Source organism: Abramis brama (genome assembly GCF_963993115.1).
Source record: "Abramis brama genome assembly, chromosome: 3".
Lineage (NCBI taxonomy): Eukaryota > Metazoa > Chordata > Actinopteri > Cypriniformes > Leuciscidae > Abramis > Abramis brama.
Window position 1 is genome coordinate 31,279,449 of NC_139965.1, and position 23,050 is coordinate 31,302,498.

Sequence of the window (23,050 nt, forward strand, 5' to 3'; positions counted from 1 at the left end):
AAAACGCCTCTGATTTGCCACTGCGTTCATGCGCGTAATATACATGTCTGTGATTGGCTACAATGCTCAACGCTGAAACAACACTAACGTTAGCTCCGTTTCGTTTTTGAATAATAAAATATTGTGTCCTCCAGTGCCCGGACTCGACTGTACTCGAGTTTTCCGAGTCTAAAATGTCCGAGTCTTTTGGACAAATTCACCCGAGTGCGTGACAAGTCCGAGTTCATTCAAAATTGGACTCGAGTCCGGACCCGAGTCCGAGTTCGAGTACCCCAACTCTACATAATTGCGAGTTTATATCTCGCAATTCTGACATCTTTTCTCAGAATTGTGAGATATAAAGTCCAATTCTAAGGGTAAAAAGACGGACCTTTTTTTTTTTTTTACCCCAGAATCTCACAATTCTGACTTTATAACACGCAATTGCGACTTTATATCATGCAATTCTGACTTTATATCTCCCAATCGCGTGTTATAAAGTCAGAATTGCGAGATATAAAGTCAGAATTGCGTGATATAAAGTCGCAATTGCGAGAAAAAAAGTCAGAATTCTGACTTTATAAGACGCAATTCTGACTTTATATCTCACAATTCTGACTTTATATCTCGCAATTGCGACTTTATTTCACGCAATTCTGACTTTATATCTCACAATTCTGACTTTATAAGACGCAATTCTGCCTTTATATCTCACAATTCTGACTTTATAACACGCAATTCTGACTTTATATCTCGCAATTCTGAGAAATAAAGTCAGAATTGCGAGATGTAAACTCGCAATTGTGAGATAAAAAGTCGCAATTATCTTTTAAAATGTTTTATTCTGTGGCGGAAACAAGCTTCCATACCTCTTGCTGGTGAGATCGACTAACAGCTATGGAGATTGTCAGTCGTCAATCTACTGATATTCCTGCCGTTCCCGGATGTGAAATGTTGAATTTTCTGTCGAATTTGAACCACTGAATTTGTGGAAGCGAATTTATAAAGCGAAATAAAATGGACCGAAAATTGCCTGTCGAATATTATAGGTTGTATTTTTAAACAGAATGAATATTTTGTAAGTGAAATCTGAAAGGTGAATATGGATTATTGAATTTTTATTAATGAAAACGTGTGTGAAATGTTTTGAATTGAAATATTCACATCTTAAATATTCAACCATGTTGAATTTCAGCCCATAAAAATGCAAGCAGGGTTAATGCAATGCATATTTTTTCAAGTAGTGCAATTCAACAAGCTTTTTTGTTTCAAAAACAATTTGTCATTATTTTACTTCCCCACTGTTGTCAACCTCACAGGTTTACATGCAGTGAGATATGAATTCCAGCAATCCCAGCCCTCTTTACTCATTCACAGCATCAATAGCCTACTGATATATGTGACCCTGGATCACAAAACCAGTCACAACACAAGTAGCACGGATAGGCCTATATTTGTGGCAATAGCCAAAAATATTGTATGGGTCAAAATTATCGATTTTTCTTTTATGCCAAAAATCATATTGAGTAAAGATCATGTTCCATTAAGATATTTTGTAAATTTCCTACTGTAAAGATATAAAACATTTATTTTTGTGAGTGGATGCAGCACAATCGCCAACATGAATGGACAACTTTAAAGGCGATTTTCTCAATGTTTCGATTTTTTTTGCACCCTCAGATTTCAGATTTTCAATAGTTGTTTCTCGGCCAAATATGGTCATCTCCTAACAAACCATACATCAATGGAAAGCTTATTTATTCAGTTTTCAGATGATGTATAAATCTCAATTTAAAAAAATTGACCCATGTGACTGGTTTTGTGGTCCAGAGACAGGAGACTCACAAAAAAGCAGAGAGTCAGCTGAAAGTTGAAAATAAGACACGCTAATGGCGAACAAATTTCCTGCCAGACAGATCAGAGCCTTTAGGGAAAAGTGTATAGTCGTTTTCTCAATATAAACAGTGAATGCTGCGGTGGCTTCCATTCCCTCAGGAACGTTCTGTCATAGCTTAGTCTGGGCTGGGGGAACAGGAATTGACGTGATTTCACATGGCAGGAATGGATTTCTCAGTCCTGCATTAAAACTCTTGATATTTGTCAGGATGACACTGATTAGAGGAGCAAAGTGTTTCTATCAAGGAGGACTATAATATCTGAAAAAAGCTATTTCAAAAGCAATTGCTTTGCTACATAGCTAGAGAGACTGGAATTTTGTTTTTGAAGTCTCTTCTGCTCACCAAGGTTGCATTCATTTGATCAAAATGATAAAAAAAATGATTTTTTTTTTTTTTAAACTATATTTCACAATATAATTTATCCCAGTGATGTCTTTACATCAGTGTCTGATCACTCAGAATTCATTCTAGGCTAATTTGCTGGTTAAGAAACATGTCTTAATATTATCAATGTTGAAAACAGTTGTGCAGATTAATATTTTTTAAAATAAACCGTGATAGATTTTTCAGGATTCTTTGATGAATAGAAAGTTCAGAACAGCATTTATTTGAAACAGAAATATTTTGTAACATTGTCTTTACTATCACGTTTGATCAATTTAAATGCATCCTTGCTGAATAAAAATATTATTTTATTTTCAAGAATGTCTGTCTATCTACACATACAATTAATAAAAATACATTATAAATGCAGCAATTAAACAAATATATAAATATTTAGTCTGAACACAGAGCTGCTTGAAAAAGGTTATCATCGATGGAGAAATATGCTTTTTGCCACCCAAATGGTGTAGATACAACATCTACCAGCAGGAGGTAACTGCCTCATACAACCCTGCCAAACCTTGACCTCCTGGCATGTATGTGTGTGTGCAGCAGAGTGCTGTAAGGCAACTCTCTTCCTTCTGTTAATGAGCCCTCAGCGGTCTTGAATCTACATCAGCAATTAGCCACCACACAGTTTTAGTTGATTGGAGCCCAAAAGCACAAAATGTTCTTACATGGCTTGTTGCATGTTGCCTCTACAGCCTCACATTAGCTAGTTTGGCTGTTGCTTCCATACATACCTGCATGATGAAGTGTTTCTGGGTGTGTGCGTTTTATACCATGAAACTGATGTTTTCTAACAGTTAGGTCATCTTGAGGTCCTCATTACAGGGCTGCTCCTCAGAATGGAGACTTTTTTTTAAAGCTTCCCTTGAGATCCCATTTAATCAGTATAAGGACTGAAAAAGGCTATAGAGGACCAAAACACTCTTCCTGATGTTCCTTCCCTGATATGCAGCTCTCACACATCTCATTTCTATTCACATCTCTCTAAACCATTTTCACTGAGAAGATTAACAATTAACAATCTTAAATTACATCATTGTACCTTCAGAATCCTATAGCAAATGTCTGAAACTGCAGATTTGAGAATCTTAGTATTAACTGACAAATCATTTTTACAGGCCTTTTTATTCAAATGGTCTCTCAGAGCCAGTGTTAACCTCTCCATCATAGCACAATGAACACTATCACTGTTTAGTCTCATTCAGAGTTCTGGAATCATCTGAAAAGAATCTACTTACGTGAGAGGCATAACCCTAAACAGGCAGCATTGATCTGAAGTCGGCTCAGGAGCAACAAGGCTGATGTGGAGCTAAGTGTATGAATGAAAATGGTTATATCATAAATGAACTACAGTGAATCTAATAACATCTGGACCTTTAGACTTTGGTTTAAAGAATCAATAGGAACAGCAAAAGATAAGTCAAAACAGGAGGGGCATGTGAGACATCTCTCATCCCGGTCATCTGCAACAAAAAGGCCCATAATAATAAAATAAAAACATTAGAAACAAAACATTACAAAATGAGCATTTTTATATTTTTCGCTATCTACACAAAAACAAACATTAACACGGTATGTTTGTTATAACTTTATTCCATATAATTCACATACAGGATTGCTTCCCAGTATGCAGATCAATGTTTTACCGTAATTTTTTTCTTTGAAAAGACACACATTTAAAAACAGTTTTCTAAAAAGCAATCAGAAAAACAAACAAAAAAGTACAATTTGTCACTTTTAATGTGAAGTACATAATCCCTCAGAAAAGCTGCTGCTGTAATTCTACAGTGTCTTATACATCATGTGCAGAAAAAGCACAACATTTTTTGTTGTTGTTGTTGTTTGTTTTGTTTTACTGTAGGAGGCCAGTGAGCTGAGCTCTAAAGCAGAGGTTACACTGTTTATCAAAGCAGCAGGTTGATTCAGGAGACACTGCCAGACATTCATTTTCAGGATAAAGTGGTGTGCCATAAGAAGCAGAGAGAGGCTCTCCATATTAATGCGGAACATAATGCATTAGCCAGTGAACAAGAAAAATCTCACGTAAACATTCATCCAAACATCCGCCTTCCCTATGCAGTACTTCTAGCACTGTGCACCAGACCACTGGCCAGCATTTCGACAGTGAAAAACACATCATAAAGACACTCCCTAAGGTCACATATCAACATAAAGTAAACTTAAGCACATCCAACATTATGATGTGGTGGTTATTTAGTGGTTTGTGAACAAGCTGAAGTCAAAATATGCTTCAAATTCTGAAATTCAAAAATGATAAACACACTCTCTGAACACACACACACACACACACACACACACACACACACACACAGGCGCACACATACACAGGCGCACACACACTTTTCTGAGAGAGAAGGTAGAAACCAGAGCGCTACATAAGAAATAAATGGCAAGGTAGCAACAGAAATGTTGTCAGGTGTCTGCTTAACTTTCAGTAGGCTTTGAAAATCTACAGTAGCTGACAGAACTGGGATAGTGTCTCACATAGACATGCTTGTCAAACTTCACCGTTTCCCTGTTGAGGTTCTGAGTGTGAGGTTTATCACATTGTGTCAAGAACCACTTTACTGTAAACAGGGAAGGGAAAACCCTTTCAAGAAGCCAAATTTCTATTTTTTTATTTAGGGCAAAGCAAGATAATTAAGGGGTTTCAGTGGTAACGATGGGTGGAAAGAAGACTGACTTGGCCACATGGAAGACTGATGAAGCTGATGATTTTATGGGGCTACAGATCTTTATGGTTGAAATGAAAATTTTGTCTTACTCACCCTCATGTTGTTCCAAACCTGGACTCTTCTCTACCCTTTTAGAGGGTAATTTCTTTCTTTCTTCTCAATTCTCAAAATAACTTATTTTGTGTTCTGCAGTCGGACAGGTTTGGAAAAACATGAGGAAGAGTAAATGATGAATTTTCATTTTTTAACTACCCATTAATGCCACAGAATTAACTCTATAAAATACAACATTTGTTTAGACAACTCTGTCTTCTTTCTCGATTCTCTTTCTTATCTTCTTTCCAAAAGTTTAAAAAACAGGAAAAACAAGGTGTGGCCTTTTCACCTTGATAAAAACCTGAACTAAAATGTAACAATCACTTTCTAAAAATGGGCCTACCTTCTACAGAAGTGACTTTACACCCAGTTCTAAACTAACCAACAGTAACATAACCAAATTGTTCAGAGTGTGACACGTTTTTGTAACTTCAAATACAAGACTATACGAGACTTTATACTTTTCTGGTCCAGGCAGCAGATTTCAATGGCATCTGAAATGTTTGAAAGAAGATGTAGAGGAACAAAACGTTCAGTTGAACTGATATTGCTCTGCAGACTCAAGACTGCCTGCAAAGTGATGCTCCGTCTCTCTGGCATTCACATAAAAACACATACACACCTTATTATGTACGTGGCTATATATGTGCGCACTTCATGATGGGCAACAGGCAGACAGAGACCACCACTGGAACCTTCAGCAAGGCTGACTGAAGTACAACATGGAATCGCCTCAATACATTGCTGAGTTTTAGCTGATCAGGAAACCTCAACTTTCTCCATCTTTCATTATTCACTAAATTGTGTCAGAGCAGATGCAAAATATTAACGCTGATGCGAAAGGAACACCGAGTGCAAATATATTCGGATGTTTCTGTCGTGTTGCCTTCTCTTTCCTCGTTGTTTTCAAATTACAATGACTTCTCTCCGAACTCCGCCCCTTTCACCGCCCATACTCTTCTCCGTGGTAACTATTATCACTGTTGCTGTAGTTACTGTTATTCACTGGAGAAAGAGATGGTGAGGATGAGAGTAAAGATGGAGAGAGGGGCACAAAGTCTTGGAGCTCCTCTCCCTCCAAGACACTGTCTGTTTCCATGGAAGCAGAAGGTCCGTTTGTGTTTACAGCAGAGGAGAAAAGAGGTGAAAACTCCTGTGACAGGAGGGATGTGTGAAGTCTCTCTTGTTCTACGAGGGGTGCTAGGTCTATGTCTGTAGAGGTGCCCAGAGCTGTGTCCGTATGAAGCCCCAGTGCGTTGGTGAGGACGCAGGAGTACGAACCTGCAGCTCCGGCCAAAGACTCAGGGACACCAGAGGAGGGACCAGGGATAGGGCTCAAAAGAGCACGGCTTCGTGCGTCCGCACCTGTCTGGGAGCCACGGTGGATATGGTGGCTGACAATGATGTTGTTGCCAAAGCTGCCCATGGAAGCCATTGTGGTGCTCTGCTCACGCTGGACAACCGCAGTCATGCCTCCCTCAGCCATTAGCCTTCGGATACGAGAAACATACTCTGCCTGACCTGAGAGAGAAAGAGAGTGAAGGAGAACTATTGAGTTCTTCAAGAAATACCAGTGTCCAACTTGCTTTCGGGGATCAATAAACTTTATTAGGGAGGAACAACGTAATAAAGCTGGATGGCCTTTTGGAGAAAAATTGACAGCTTACAAAACACGAAGAGTTGCAGGGTGTGTTGACAGCGAAATGTTTGGTGTTAGTGGAAGATTTATGTCTTGCCAGTGTCAGTGGAGATTTACACACATAGAATGGCTTTCAAACAGCTGTTACAGTATAGGTTTACAACCTGGACACATGTTGTATGGACCTAATTTAACAGGAAGGTGCAGTGCAATTAAAGCACCACAATTGACTCTAAATTATTCATCAACAATGTCTGCAACCTCAATTCTTTGATCCTCATCTACTGTTTAGGCGCTGTGGATCAAGTATAGTTAGTATGAGAGTGCGTTTCAGATGTTTGCATCAGCATCAACAATCCTTTCAAGCTTTGGTTTCCTTCTTCATGGTTTATTTTCTGCACTGATAGTTACAATTCTTGCATTCGTTTTCTGAATTGTGAGTGGACTGTGTACTCCACAAGTGACTTGTGCTGTGCAACAATGTACTAATGTACAATCTAAGGGGACTTTCACACTGGGCATGTTTGCTGTGGTCTGAATCTGAGTGTGACGGGTCTGGTTTTTATAGGTCCTATCGCACCTCAGTGGATTTGTGTTCATCTTGCGGCATCACAAATGTGCACAACACGCATGATAGAGAGAACAATGTGGGTTAATATGTTGTTTTTTATTTAATTAGTGATATTATGTGCAGCAAAATATATAAACCTTGTGTCTATGCACGTTGCATTCTGCTGCTCTTTTGAGGAGACATCTGATTGCGAGCCATTCATTTGCCGCATTGATTGCACTCACTCTACACGATTACACTGCACGCTCACACTCGCTCGTATCCAACGTAAATCATCACTGGCATGATCCCCTGCATGTGTTTGGTTGAACTAATGATGTTGTCATCAGATAAAATGCATGTGCATCTTACTTTACATGCTGAACAAGCGCGGACCAGAGTTCAAATTGCTTTCAAATGAATGAAAATTGCTCAACAGTTCTATTGAACTGCCAGGGTGAAAGCACCCCAACATGTTAGTCACCAAGGTAAAAACAAGTGTATTACCTAGGATGGCTTTGGTTTTAAATGTCCTTTCTTTGTCCTAACCATAAACCATCCCTACAGTCAGGAGTCAATATTACTGTATGATGATTTAAATGTTGTTCAAGTTGGCCCTAAATCAAATTCTGGCTGGTTGATAACAGTTCCAGGACCAAAATCAATATTACATAGTTACTGTGTTCATCTGTGTGAAGTATGTGCTGGTTACCTGTGCTGGGTTCAGAGAGATCTGACCCTTCATCTTCCTGAGGTCGACTGTGGGGGGGCGTCTCTGGTACCACCTCAGACCCAGAATCCTCTGGGAGAGTCTCTAAATCCAGAGAGTCTGTGGATGATAAAGAATGATCATTTCAGAATTGTATAAGTTGCTTTTGAAACCCCCATTTGATTTATTTGATTTTCAACATAAAAAGAAAACAAATGGGATGAATAAAAACGAACGAACAAACAAACAAACAGATGATAAAAACTTGCACAGGTTAGTGGCAAAATGAGAGAAAATAATATTACTGCTTTTTGTATTCACATTTTTCAGGGAGAGTGGTACTATGACTAAACTAATACTGTACTGTGCTTTCTTAAACCTCTGAATGCTTGCAAATGTTTGCTTTTGTGTTGGTTCTTAATTCTCACACTTTATTCTCACACTGAATGAAGTGCCACTACAATAGTTTACATATTTTTATTATTACTGCTTTTTTATTGCTTGCTTATGTTTTACATTTTCACATCTGACTGAAAAATCATAAACAATCCAAATGTTATTATCAGATGAATGATTTGAGAAATAGAAATTTGACAAATAGAAGCATACAACAAAACATTGACAGTCAAGAATAATGGAGAGGAATTCTCTATCTCAGTTTTTTCTGATACCTGCAGCAATACACCTACATCAGCTATAGGAAATAAAGTAAGCGAAAATTAGAAATCATGTGTGTTTATCTGTAAAAATGACGATCCATGTTAAAATAACAGAAGTGACAAAAATGATTTCATAATTAGTAACTCCTTTAAAGCTGTTTAAGCATAAATGGATGTATGACAAATACCGTCTGCTGTTTAAGCTTATCTCAGCTGGCAGGCTTATCGTCGTGATTTAAAGTGTCTTTAATATGACTGTATAGTCTCTCTTTTGCCAAACTGCACTCATGGTTCAGGGTCACTAATTTCCAATATGAATACTCATTGTGCTGCCTGAAAATGCGTCACATTGTGCAGACCATGCTCATGCTTGCCTATGTCAGTTTATCCCTCCCTGGACAACAGCTCTCCAAAAATACAGAACCTGCCCATCATCACCTCTGCCATCTGGACCCAACACAACCAAATTCTCTTAGATCACTGGTGACAAAGGCCACTAAAGCCAGTCTGTCCTTGTTTGCCACAACACACGCTGAGCACAAAATGCAAAATAGAAAAACACAAAAAAGCAAAACACAACATTTCCATTATAAAAGTATATCAAATCTCATAAATAACATTTAATAAAACAAATTTGATATTTTTATACTTTCAATCTATACTACAGTTCAAAAGTTTGGGTTTAGACTTTTTTTTTTTTTTTTTTTACTACTTTTATTCAGGAAGGATGCAATAAATTGATAAAAAATATGTTTTGTGTTTCAAAAGATTTCTATTTAAAAAAAATGCAGTTCCTTTGAACTTTGTATTCATAAAATAATCCTGACAAAAATGAAAACTGAAGCATGGATCAATGGCTGCTGAGAATTCAGCATTTTAAAATATATTAAAATAGAAAGATTATTTTAATTTGTAATAATATTTCACAATATTACTGTTTTTACAGCATTTTTGATCAAATAAATTCAGCCTTGGTGAGCATAAGATACTTCTTTCAAAAACATTAAAATATCTTTCAGACCCCAAACTTTTGAATGCTAGTATGCTTTTTAAAGATATCATAAGATTAGTCAGGACTATTGTATTCTATTGACAGCCATAGCTTAACGGTATATTTCGCTTCAGGTTTATACATCTAACATTACTCTAGTGGTGGGTAGAAAAAAGATTCAGTGAATCTTAATAGAAAGCAAATATTTTTCAGATACACTAAGAAGAGTCGGACCAATGTACTGTTAATATGAAGGAATTTTCCGCATTGATTTTTCACAGGTGTTTTATCCTTATTTTTAGTTATGTTTCATTGTGTTGTGTATGATAGCTGAAGGAAATGTCAGTAAACTTAACTGAAATGGTACTGTTAATTTTCTGCCAGGGCATTATCTGTTTTTTTTAGACAGATTTCTTGTGTGAAATTGTACACATATTAATAATATTGTTATTTCTTACAGTATCTGAATATTCCTTTAAAGCCAAAGAAAATTAATATATCTGAGCCAACCATTCACAATGACGTCATTCAGGAGACTCACAGATCTTTCAAAGCCCTGAATGCATCTCTGTGACTGAGCCAATGGCAACGGTGCAATTGGGTTTTGTTCATACCAGTACCGATGTGCAACATTATCATCACATCAGCATTTTTGTTCATACACAGCTAATGAACAAGCCATTATCGGGCCGCGTGAGAGAATTAAATGGCTCCGTGTGGAGCATCTCCTCATGGGGTTTGTGCTGACTGAACAATGAAAAAGTAATCTCTCAGCATTGACTGCACCCACAGGCTTCTGTGAGGAATAAATTTTGCTGTTGAGTGAAGAGAGTCTTTGAGCTATATATTAATTATTTATCTAATACATAACATCTGTTATGCCTCCAAAATTGTGAGTGAGTGTGTGTGAGTAAGTTGAATGAGTAAGAGATAGAAAGAAACAATCATCCCTGTCTTTAAGAAGTAATCGGAACATTCTCGCATGCAGCTGTCCTGTTGGCCAGTTTGCAAAATGAACACCACTTATACTGCTCAATCCTCACACAAACAAGCTTTCAGTGTCAGACAAAAAGCCCACCAATGTCAGAATGGAAATGTGAGGATTTGCTCTTCTGCGACCACAGTGCTTCATGTGAATGTTGTGACAGACTGTACAGTAAATCCCCTTAAAGGTGCATGAGTCACTGGATATCAACAACACTAGCTATTCAAACACATGGAAATGAGCTGTTTTCTATAGTGATTCAAGCATATTTTGTGTGCTTAAGAAAAGGGTTAAAGGACACCGAGAGAAAGGAAGGAGGAGACATTATGAAAACTCTCATGACCTTTGGCTGGTATTCTGCCTATGACAGCTGAAGCTGATTCCTCTGTAAAGGAGAGTTAAGGTGTCTAAGTGTCATGAAGTGCTATAATGAGACTGGTTACTCTCTGTCTGTCTGTCTAAGCTCTGACCACTGAAGAATGATGAGATGCTTGGCAGTAAGAAAGTTTTTAATGCCAAATCAAACCTGAACACATGAAACAAAACCATGGCTTCACAAAAACGGAACACTTTCATTTAGTAGGATAATCCTAACGCCATTCATACACTAAACAACTTTCAAAATTGCTGTTCTTTTCACACTACACAACTGTCTGTCGTCATTGATGTCAGTTCCAGTCAAAACACATTTAACACTACAGGACTTGGGTTGCACACAGGTCTAGAAATTTACATAGCGATCATCACTTACGTGAACGAGCACCGATTTGCCTCTGAATTTGGGCTTTTGTCAGCTATCTCCCCAAACTGTTGACGAGCGGACAATCAGGGCTAAAATTATGTTGTTTGTGAGTGGCTTAAGACTGAATCGAGAAGACGAAACCCAAAATAGGCTCTACAGTCTACCACACTAAAAATCTGAGAAAGGTTTGCATACCTAAATTAAGTGGAAACAAACTCCGGTCATTCACATGCTTTAATGCACAACACAACCCAGCTGACAAAAATGATTTCATTTGCTTTATGAAAGGTACACTCAAGTAAGTGTTAGTTTGATTCACCAATCCTAATATGTCCCCAGTGGTCTTGATTTTTATACTTACATTTATCACTGTATCTATTCGCAGTTTTGTTTGTCCTTTGTTTTAGACTTTTTATAAATATGTTATTCTGTCTAAGAATACATACATCAATAAACTGGACCTTGAGGTACTTTTGTCCTTGCTTTGTGGTTAATGAACAGCAAATCGATGCAGTTTGTTTCAGTACTCTAAAAGGGACTGCTTGTTTGGACAATTAATTTGTCGACTCTGACTTATTTGGTTTGGATTGGTTTACTAGTTTTATTTAGATACTTTTATATAGTTTGTCTTGAGCATAGGAGTCAATTTAGAAAAGTTACTATGCTATAGTAGTACTATGTAATAGTAGTAGTAGTAACTTTTTGCAAGGCACAGCTTTTGGTGATCACAGGTCACATGATCTCAATATGGCAGCCCCCATGTTTGATAAAACTTTTCTAAGTCACTGATATGACTGCCATCTCCATTTTGTAAAAGTAAGTATACATAATTTTTTAACATTTTTGTCAAAAGAGCTATTCATAGTTTGATGTAAAACTTTTTAATGAGGGAAAGTACACCTTTAAAATACAATAATAAGAATGATATAATTAAAATAGTGTGATGGCCAGATATATAAAAATATCACAATCAGGGATGCAACAAGCGATTATTTTGAAAATTGTTTGATCTGTTGATTATTTCTGCGATTGATCGATTTACAAAATGAAAATTCCCAAAACTATTCATTTTTATTTAAAAAACAACATTTTAATAAAATGTTTTGATTCCACAACCTGCCCAATGTTGTCCTCCAAACAATGTGCAATATAAAGATTATGAAAACAAGATGTGAATATAGTGAATATAGACTATGCTATACATTGTGCAAAAAAGGTTAAAATGTAAACATTACATTCTAAAACAAAAAACAACTTGATTGCTTACCATTTTTTAAAGCAGAAGTTCAAATGACTAACTAAAAAAAAAAGCATGAAATGTATGAGGATCACACACATTCACATTGTAATTATGTTAAATTACTGTTACTGCTTTCATAGAAATATGATTAATTGTACTCCTGTTCTGTTGCGCTCTGTCTGTTTGACGTGCATGTGCACATCAACGCTCGTTCATTGACGTCTGTGAAATTTGACGGAGATTCGTTTGTTGTCAGAATATGCTAAATGGAAATACTCGTGGGAATTTATAATATTTACCGATAAGGATATAACTGTAAAAGTTAAGTTATGCGCTGAAGAAAACACATCTAAGTGTTACTTTTAAAAATAATGTTACGATATTGCATTACTCCCTTAAAATAGTAACTAATTGCATTACTTAGTTACTTTTTATGGACAGTAATGTGTTACGTTACTTTTGCGTTACTGTTTCCCACCTGGGCTGGGCTTGCTTATTCGTTTTTTAATAAAAAAAAAAAAAAAAGAGTTATATTTTTGGCAAATGTATAGGCCCTTTCACACAAAAAGTGAAAGGAATAAGCCTCAGGCTGAAGGAAATGCTAATTCATGTCTGTACAGCAGAGGGCACAGCTCAAACAACCCTTTCAACTGTGCTGCCATTCTGGATTGCAGAAGAACAAGACACAGCAGAATAAATTTCAACATTCTTACTTCAATAAAAACAAAAATATTAAACAAATGAGATGTTTAACTAAAATTAATTTTCCTTATTCGTATGGTTGAATTGGATTATTAAAGGTCAGAAAAAAAGACATTGGTAATAAAGTGAGATTAAATACATAACATATATTTGTGTTAGCATTTAATTATTGCAGATTTGCGTAGTATTCTGAGTTTGAATTTTACTGTTTTCATTCATTTTTTTTAGGAATACTGAATCTGTTTTTTTTTTTGCAAATGAGATGAGAAAGTTAATGTTAACATTTAGTCTAGAACTACAATAACCGTTATGTTTACACAGCACACACACCGCCTCTGCACCTTTACTCCCGATTTTTCTCAACATGGGGACAGGAGACGTGTCAGTCAATAAATGGGGAAAAAAGAGACGTGAAAAAGTAACTCAGATATTTTGTTGTAAATTACAACATAATGTGTTACTTTACTAGAAAAAAGTAATCTGATTACGCAACTCATGTTACTTATAATGTCCAACCCTAACACTGCTAAAAAGCTTTAATCAGCACATGTATCTATCAAAGCACGACAGGGCAAGCCAAGGTAAATCCTTATGCTTTAGTTTGAAGCGCTTATAAATATAAAAGTATTCTCATGTTTCGGACAACTTTGGTCATGCACCTTTCCTGCAGCAGCTCACTCTGTGTCCTCCGCTATTTCTCCACCTCCGCTAAATCTATTGTAATAAATAAAGCTCTAGGTTAAGCTATGATAATGTGAAGGTATGGGTGATACTGTCAGGCTGATTGGATTAGCATCTATGCATTTGAATGACACTGTTATGCTGATGAGATCAGGGCTGGAGGAATTCCGGTAAGGAGCTGACTCCTGTACTTCATTTACATGCTTTGTTCAGAGTGTCTCCACCTCTATGTCCTCTATGTAAATCCCTCCCCCTTGAAATGTATATAAACTACAATGTCTACTGCCCTAGTCAGACTTGATGACTGCAGCTAACGACAGCTCGTGTTCTCAATAAAGAATCCTGCTGAAGAAAGAACCAAGTCTCCTGGTCTTCGCTTCTGAGTTTCCAACAGTTTTGGTGCCGTGACCCGGATAGAGCTCCTCACCTGAATCCAGATTGAAACTTCAAGCTCAACAAAGATCTGACTGTGTTCCAGACTGAATCTTTCTGTACAACCAAGGGTTGGTGAGTGCCACTCTATCCAAAAGAACCTTTAAGACCAGTACAAATGTGTTATCCTCTATGCCATCAGAGAAGAGTTAACAGACAGCTGTAGGGTTTGGTTAACTAAGTTATCCTTTAACGTTTTCTTTTAGAGATGAAAGTTATCCTCTGTTCAGGCAGGGAAGATTAGCATTATGTGCTAATATTGGTTATCCTCTGTTTTTGGCAGGGAAGAATTGGTTTATCCTCTGCTTTACCAGGGAAGGTGATTCCTCTGTGTAGTCAGAGAAGATTCATCCTCTGTTCAACCAGGGAAGGTTAACAACAGCTATAGTGTGTTAACAGTAGTTTATCCTCTGCTTTGCCAGGGAAGTGCTTCATCCTCTGTATAGTCAGGGAATTTGGTTTATCCTCTGTCTAATCAGGGAAGGTTGTTTAATGGAATAGTTTATCCTCTACTTTGCTTGAGAAGAAGGTTCATCCTCTGTTTAATCAAGTTTAACAACTGTTAAAAGTGTGTTTAACAAATTGGTTCTCCTCTGCTTGCCAGGGAAGGTTGAATACATTATGATGAGTATTCATAACTAGCTATCCTTTGCTTTGTCAGATAAGTTATTGGTTTATCCTCTGTTTTATCAGGTAAGTACCGTGTCAGGAAAACATCACAAAATGGTTAGAAGGAATGCTGGGCTGATTCCAACAACTGAGAAAGGTGGACTAACTACCCCTTTATGGACAGACAGTGAGTTCAAGTCATTGTTAGGAGAGCACATGGACTCCATAGTGATTGAGTCAGTCAGATTGGATTTGACAAAGAAATTTGGTGTTCACCCAGAAAAAGTATGGTCTATTGAAGAATGCAAGAAGGTGTTAGGTGCATGTATCAGGAAGAAAAACATAAAAGGCATTATCTGCTGCCACAGAGAATTTAGCTTATCCATTGCACAATAACAAGCTCAGTGTATTGGTAAGTTAAAAGAACAGAACAAACAATTGCACACTCAAGTGTCCTGTCTCACGAAAAAGGTGGGCCATAGCAAGGCCTCAACCAAATGTGACTCAGAAGACCAACAGTCAGATGAAACTTATCCTGACTTACAGTCTTTCTATAGAATAGAGGACAATGTCAATGCTGGATTGATGAATAAAGATGTAAATGCAGTTGAAGTGTGTGGAGCAAGACAAAAGGCTCAGACAGAGTAGGGGAAAAGGGCTTAATACAGTTCCATCTGCAACCCCCATACTGCAGTTACAAGCAGTCAATACAACTTTAGGTCCTGAAGCCATAGAGAGACTTGCTGAGAGTTTGCCATCAGTGCATAGAATTTTTTCTGAGTTTAGGAGAGTTGTCCAGAAAGATGCGGCTCTATGATATGTCTCTAGCTGAAGTCACCCAGCTAATATCACAGATCTTGACTGAGTCAGAATTCAATGATTTTGAAAGTTCTGTAAACAATTCTGATTTTCAACATGCCAGAAAAGATTAATTGAAAAAGGGAGTTCTGAGAGTGATAAAGAACATTGTTGGACCAAACGTAGACTGGCCAAAGATCACTAGCTGTGTACAGAAGAAGGATGCAACTGTCAGTGAGTACACTGAAAGATTTTGTCAGTCAGCTGCAGCATACAGTGGGATAGCAGACACTTGCTAGATGATAATGGTCCCCTAGTTCACACATGGTTTGATGGTCTTTTGTCAGAACATAGAAAGGCATTGCCTCCCTTAGACTTCACATGGTCCACTAGAACTCTGCAAAACAACTTGGAGAGGTTAGCTACTTGGGAAAGAGACTCTGATGTCAAGGCAAGAGTAAAAATTGCAGCAGCATCCTTTAAGGTCAACACAGAGGATCAACAGAAACGCAAATGTCTTAAGAGAGAGGGCAGTTGTTATTACTGTGGTAAGCATGGACATTGGAGAAAAAAGTGTAGGAAAAACAAAGAATAACTTTAGACATGTTAACAATGTTACTCAGCTTCTACTCAGTCTGCTTGCTACTCTGAAGCAGCCCCTCCCCTCGTCATTAAACTCGTGGGGCAGCTTGTTGAGGTGTTAACCATTTGGGCTGTGAGTGCTTAATTTCCCCAGTAACTTACAACAAAGATGAAAGACTTATTTTTGTTTAATAGAACAAAAGGAAAGTGACTGTCTTAGCCTTCCTTTGGGGGACACTTGTTAAGTAAATTCACAGCCTTAAATGTCATGCTACAGCACAGGCTTCATCAGTAATGGTGTTAGGTCAGACTGTAAACGTAAAATGTCCTCATGCAGTGTCCGCACTAATGAATCAAGCAAAAGTCACTTCTGTCACCTCCTCCCGTTGAGGAAATTGGTTAACTACCCTCAAAGCCCCGAACATTGTTTTACAGCGTGCGCCAGTCACGAACCCATCCTCATGTATGATGTCTGCAATGACTGAAGTTGTGTTAGAGGATGAAGGAGAAATGACTCACGATTGTGTTACGCTTACATACACACCTATGAGTGAAGTAAAATAAACTCCCATAGAGAATTCAGAATTTGAGTTGTTTGTTGATGGTTCAGCTCAAGTCATTGAAGGTAACAGACGAGCAGGTTATGCAGTAACTTCCACCACTGAAGTGGTAGCTTCAGGTCGTCTTCCAGATCATTTTTCAGCTCAAGCTGCAGAACTAGTAGCCTTAACTAGAGCATGCACGCTAGCTTAAGGATCAGTTGGAAATATCTACACAGATTCCAGGTATGCTTTTGGGGTAATTCATGATTTTGTTGTCATTTGGCAAAGCAGACAGTTTCTAACTTCTGCTGGATCCCCCATTAAGCATGCTGAATTAGTGAAAGATCTAATGTTTGCCATGAAACTTCCAAAGAAATTAACGTTGATCAAAGTGAAAGCACATCTCACAACTAATACTATGGAAGTTACAGGTAATGCTCTTGCTGATATAGCGGTTAAACAGGCTTGTTCCTATGCAACTGTAAAAGTGTGTTCAGGTAGTATAGCACAGAAGACAATTCTGCCTCCTGAATCAATCATTGATCTGTACAGAGACATTCCTCTATATGAAGCATGGACATGGTTAGACAAAGGAGCCACCGTGGATTCATCCGGCTGCTGGACCAAAGGGGGAAAGTATGTCGCTCCTGAGTCACTGCTGCCATATTTGGCTCAACAAATACACAATTTGTGTCACAGTGGTCCAGCAATGATGAATCACAGGTTCTCAAATCAATGGTGAAATCCAAAATTCAGAAAGGTAGCCACCGAAACAGTCAAGAGATGCATTACATGTCAGAAATATAATGATGTGCCAGCAGCAACTACAGCAGCAACACATACCCCAGCTCCACCAGGACCATTTCGTCACCTACAAGTTGATTACATATCGCTGCCTCGTTGTAAGGGAAAAACTGACGTTTTGGTAGTAACAGACACGTTCTCAAGATGGATAGAAGCTTATCCAACAAGGCGTGCTGCAGCTGCACATACTACTATTACTAATGTCTTGTCACTGATTTCATTCCCAGATGGGGATTACCAGATTGCATTGACTCAGATCAAGGTACACACTTCAAAAGACAGGTAGTCAAGGAAGTGTCTAGAATGTTGAAGATTAAGTGGAATCTTCACTGCCCACATAGGCCACAAGCATCCGGACAGGTTGAATGATCGAACAGAGCAATCAAGACCAGGCTAAGCAAAATGCATCAGGAAGGAGTACCATGGGTTGAAGCGCTGCCAGCAGTACTGTGTAGTATGAGAGCGTCACCTAACAGATCAGTAGGACTGAGTCCTCATGAGATTATTACTGGATGCCCAATGCAGATGCCAGGTGTGATTGATCTTAGAAATGCTGATGTACACATTGCCTCAGATGCCCTGATCGCTAACTGTGAAAACCTCACAAAAGGCAGTACAGAGTGCCAAAGAGAGAGTTGAGTCTTGTTAGCAGACTCCACCAGAAGGTGGACATACAATCATCCCAGGTCAATGGGTCATGATAAAGTCATTCAGAAACAAGCCATTAGAGCCTAAGTGGCACGGACCACATCAAGTGATGTTGATTACAGCAGCTGCAGTATTGTGTCAGGGAAGGAAAACCTGGACTCATGTGTCACACTGTAAAGTTGTTCCCACACCTACAGGGATAGGATAGGACACGGACCAGTGAGGAGCCCAGGGAAGAACCGAATGCAACAGGCTTCGGGGGCCAACCCAGCGGTGAAGACTCCCTCATAGGCCTTCCCCATCCACTAGTCCATCCTTACCTCACTGTTCTTTAGGTGTCGCAGGAATTAAGAAAAAGGCAAAGAAGGAACAACAATAGCAGACTCAGAAAAGGATACAACCCTAGTGTTTGACCAAATACTGCTCTATTTGTCTTTTGTTTTCTTTCTTACTCTGTGCAGATACCACTTGATGGCTGTCCCGAGACCCATAAACAACAGAAAACAACTAGACCCACTGCAGAGCCAACTATCAAAAAAAAAAAAAAAAAAATAACAACGCAGAGACTCACATACCTTCAGTCATCCATCAACATGATCAAGACTGTCGTACTAGTAATCATCATGGACATTGCACAGTGTAGACTCCAGAAACAACATATTCTTAGAGCTGATGAATATGTCAAAAAATGCCTTGTTTGCTGGAAAGAACGTTTGCATGCCACACCCGCCTCCAGTAGGAGCAGGAATCCCATGGGTGGAACACCCCATCTACATCTACAAAATTCAGCTCCTACCACAAACAAAGAAGACAAAAAGGTTGCATTCCAGGACTCACTTGTGCACAAACATGGTGGTCAAGAACTCTTGGAGCATTAATCCAGTCTTATGGTGTCATATAGGCCCTTGATCAAGTCAGAAGCTTATCGAATTCTGTACAGAAATTGGCCAATGATACGGCTTTGGCCCTGGGTAACATCATGGACACTCTCACTTCGCACAAGATAATGATCTTACAGAACAGAGTGGCCTTAGATTACATTCTTGCAACGCAAGGGGGAGCCTGCACCATTATCAGCCCTGAGTGCTGCACCGGGTTAATGGATCCAACAGAGAACTTGAACAAAATCCAACAAGACGTTCTTGATCTTTCAGCAAAAATACACCAGATGACTGAAGATAATTCTTCATGGTTCGGAAACCTGTTAGGTAAACCCTGGCTGTGGATCAAGGAAATAGCAATTCTGTTGTTGTTTCTTCTACTGGCGTACTATCTATGCGTCCACAGTATCAAGTGTTTCATTCAACAAATGACTCACACCCCTCACGAGAAAATGACAGTTCCAACCAGAAAAGACTATTACCCGTAAGAACTTCACGGACCCTAATTGCATGTTTGATTCTGTGTCAGCATGCAATTACAGAAAATCAACACAGAGCATGTGCTATGTGCCTGTAACGATCACAGGTTACAAGAATGAACTTTTAAGTGTCTAAATTTGTATTTTGTGAGAGTTATTAGAACAAAGGGGGAAATGTTGTATTACAAATTTATAAAATGTTACATCTAGGTTCCAATACAATAGTATATAAACTGTGTTTTACATTTTGAGGCATAGATGATGAGATTCAAAGAAGATTAAGTCAAGCAACCCAGGTGTCTGACATTAACCTTTTGTCTTTATGCACCTCCTGAACAGTGTCATTGTCCCAAGTTAAGCTATGATAATGTGGAGGTATGGGTGATACTGTCAGGCTGATTGGATTAGCATCTATGTATTTGAATGACACTGTTATGCTGATGAGATCAGGGCTGGAGGAATTCCGGTAAGGAGCTGACTCCTGTACTTCATTTACATGCTTTGTTCAGAGTGTCTCCACCTCTATGTCCTCTATGTAAATCCCTCCCCCTTGAAATGTATATAAACTACAATGTCTACTGCCCTAGTCAGACTTGATGACTGCAGCTAACGACAGCTCGTGTTCTCAATAAAGAATCCTGCTGAAGAAAGAACCAAGTCTCCTGGTCTTTGCTTCTGAGTTTCCAACAGTGTAAAATATAAGAGGCCCATATATACATTACCATTCCAATTAAAAAAAAAAGAATATACTTTTATTAAGCACACCAAGACACATTAAACTGATTAAAAGTGAAAGACATTATGTTAAGTGTCATACAAATATTAAGCAGCACAACTGTTTTCAACATTGATAAGAACTGTTTCTTGAGCATCATCATTATATTATAATGCATATTTTAAACATCTGCATATAATAATTTCTGAAGGATCATGTGACACTAAAGACTGGAGTAATAGCTTCTGAAAGTTCATCTTTGTCATTACAGGAATAAATTACATTGAAAATAAATTAAAATAGAAAAGTTTTTATTTTTATTTTTCTAAATCAATTAAATGCAGCCTTTGCGAGCATAAGATACTTTACATTAAAAACTCCTACAGACTCCAGACTTTTGAACGGTAGTGTATGAAAAAATTCCATTTCATCTGTCATTGCCTCCCACGTCACTTATTTTCACTCTGCTAGCCTCTATACCTTTTTATGATGTATTAGGACACCAAAGATATCAACAGCTTCAGCCTGTCAGAACAAAAGGACAGGTGCAGCAAACTCAGGTTCAGGTGGAGCATGATCTGTCATTAGTCAGTAAACTCAATCTACTCAGGGAAAGGAAGAGAGAAGAGGAGGATCACATCTTTATAGTAAAAATACATATTCCCAAAACATGAACTAGACATCTTCTAAATTAACTTCTGGAGTTGGCTCATTCCAAAAAAGCACATTTCAACCAAAGATTTGAATAAAGAAACAACCCGAGGATTACATTTTACATTCCGTACAACCTTCACAACAGAAAGAGATCGAAAATAGACTGGGGGAGGGATTGAGAGAGAAAACGTCTGTGCATCTTTTTTTGTTTTCGTTTCTTTGTATAACCTAAGTAAATACAACATGCTCTTTCCTCATATTCATTACATAAAATGCACAAAGAGGATGGTAATTCTAACCCTAAACTTATTCACTGACTGCAGTTTAAAACGATACCACACTTAACCCTCGCCCACAGATCTCACTGCAGGGAGTGTGCACTGTTTGTGTGGGAAGATGGCTTTCCTTGAGGTGAGACACTCAGATGTGAACTTCTCTACCCTAAAACTTTGAGTCATCAAGTTCTTGGCACCTGTAGTACCTCAGAGAGACAAAAACATACAGTTGCTGCAGGCGAAGACGCAGTACATCTGACCTCAGTCATACGCCACAAAGCAAATACACACAGCCATGAAACCTGCTACTATGTATAATGGGCAGGTTACATGCAAATCAATTTCAGTAAAAAGAAAAGTGTTTACATTTAATCACAACATTAGAAACAGGTCACAAGACCATCAGACCTCTGACTGCAGTCCATTCACTGATATTCCGTCTGATACCGTACACTAAACTGAACTTTAAACTTAATTTTCTCAATCTAGCAAGCTCTAACCTGGTCTAAAATAAAGTTCAGGAGTAAGGCCGCACAGGTTCGTTTCAATCAGTTCGCACAGAAACCAAGTCGTGTTTACAAGGAACAAGCTGTTGATCTTTTGAGGATGAAGTATTGACTGGCTTTGCCAAATTTGCCAGATTATTGACATCAAATCTTTGAAAGATGTTTTTGTAAACAAGTTAAAAAGCAGAACTCTACAGTATATTCCACTATTTTAGTCAAAAGTCTGGATACACAAGACTAAACAAAGGACATTCACTGTTTGAAAGTGTGAAAACAGAGCTTTTGAATAGTCTCAGAGAAGTTTTATTCCTTCAGAGGTCAATGCTTTCAGAGATTTGCTAAAACCACCAAACTTCACACAGCTTCAGTCTGTACATGTACTCTGGGACTCCGTCATGTTCCACTAATTATTATTTCTATTCATGCACTGTTTTAAAACTAACAGAGTTTAGCTTTAAAATCGAACAAGAAAGGGGTGTTCGTTCTTCTGTTTCTATTCTATTTTTAATACTCAATTTTCCGTAGAAGTACATTCATTTGACTCTTGCTAAAGCCAGAGCCAATCAATTTAAAGGACGCTTCAGGCAGTGCCAGCTAGGGCCCCATGTGCTTGGTGTACTGATAGCACATCCCTAGACGTCCTTTTTCCTTCCCTCTTTTAATCCCTTTATCCCTTTATCCAACTGAATTAAAATTGTCATTTAAAACTCTTCCCACTACTACAACTTTCAAGCAAGAGTTAATAAACTTCAAAACTGCTAACCTGTATGCAAGTTGTAATCTATGTACGTTCCTGGGCTAAACGTAAGCTTAAAAAAAGAAAAAGAAAAAACTCTCTCTATGTTTGTTATCATCATTCTATCATCGTTTTAACCTGTGCTTGATAACCCTGAATTTCAGTAACACTCATGACAAGTAAACTGAACTGTATTTATTGTTTTTCTAGCACTTTAGTATTGTTTCTCTCTTGTACTCTGTCACTTTAACAATACAAAATTATTTGTATTTTTTTAATTATACATGGCAACTTTATTAGGTACACCTAATAAATGTATTAGCATTCAAGCATGCCTTAATTCTTAATCATAGCACAGATTTAACAAGGTGCTGGAAACATTCCTCAGAGATTTTGGTTCATACTGAAGATTTGCCGGCTGCACATCCA

At 38.1% G+C, this 23,050-nt stretch overlaps 1 protein-coding gene across 2 annotated transcripts in view; it reads right to left on the bottom strand.

The window, feature by feature from the left end:
• Positions 1-3,843: 3,843 nt before the first annotated feature.
• ambra1a (autophagy/beclin-1 regulator 1a) overlaps positions 3,844-23,050 on the bottom strand; it is a 93,958-nt gene continuing 74,751 nt past the window's right edge. For both annotated transcript variants that reach the window (XM_084108158.1, XM_084108157.1), the window contains 2 exons: positions 7,964-8,080; positions 3,844-6,583 (listed from right to left, as the gene is read on the bottom strand). In XM_084108158.1, the coding sequence (XP_083964284.1) occupies positions 6,006-6,583; positions 7,964-8,080 (695 nt within the window). In that variant the 3' untranslated portion in view covers positions 3,844-6,005. The remainder of the gene's footprint in view (positions 6,584-7,963; positions 8,081-23,050) is intronic.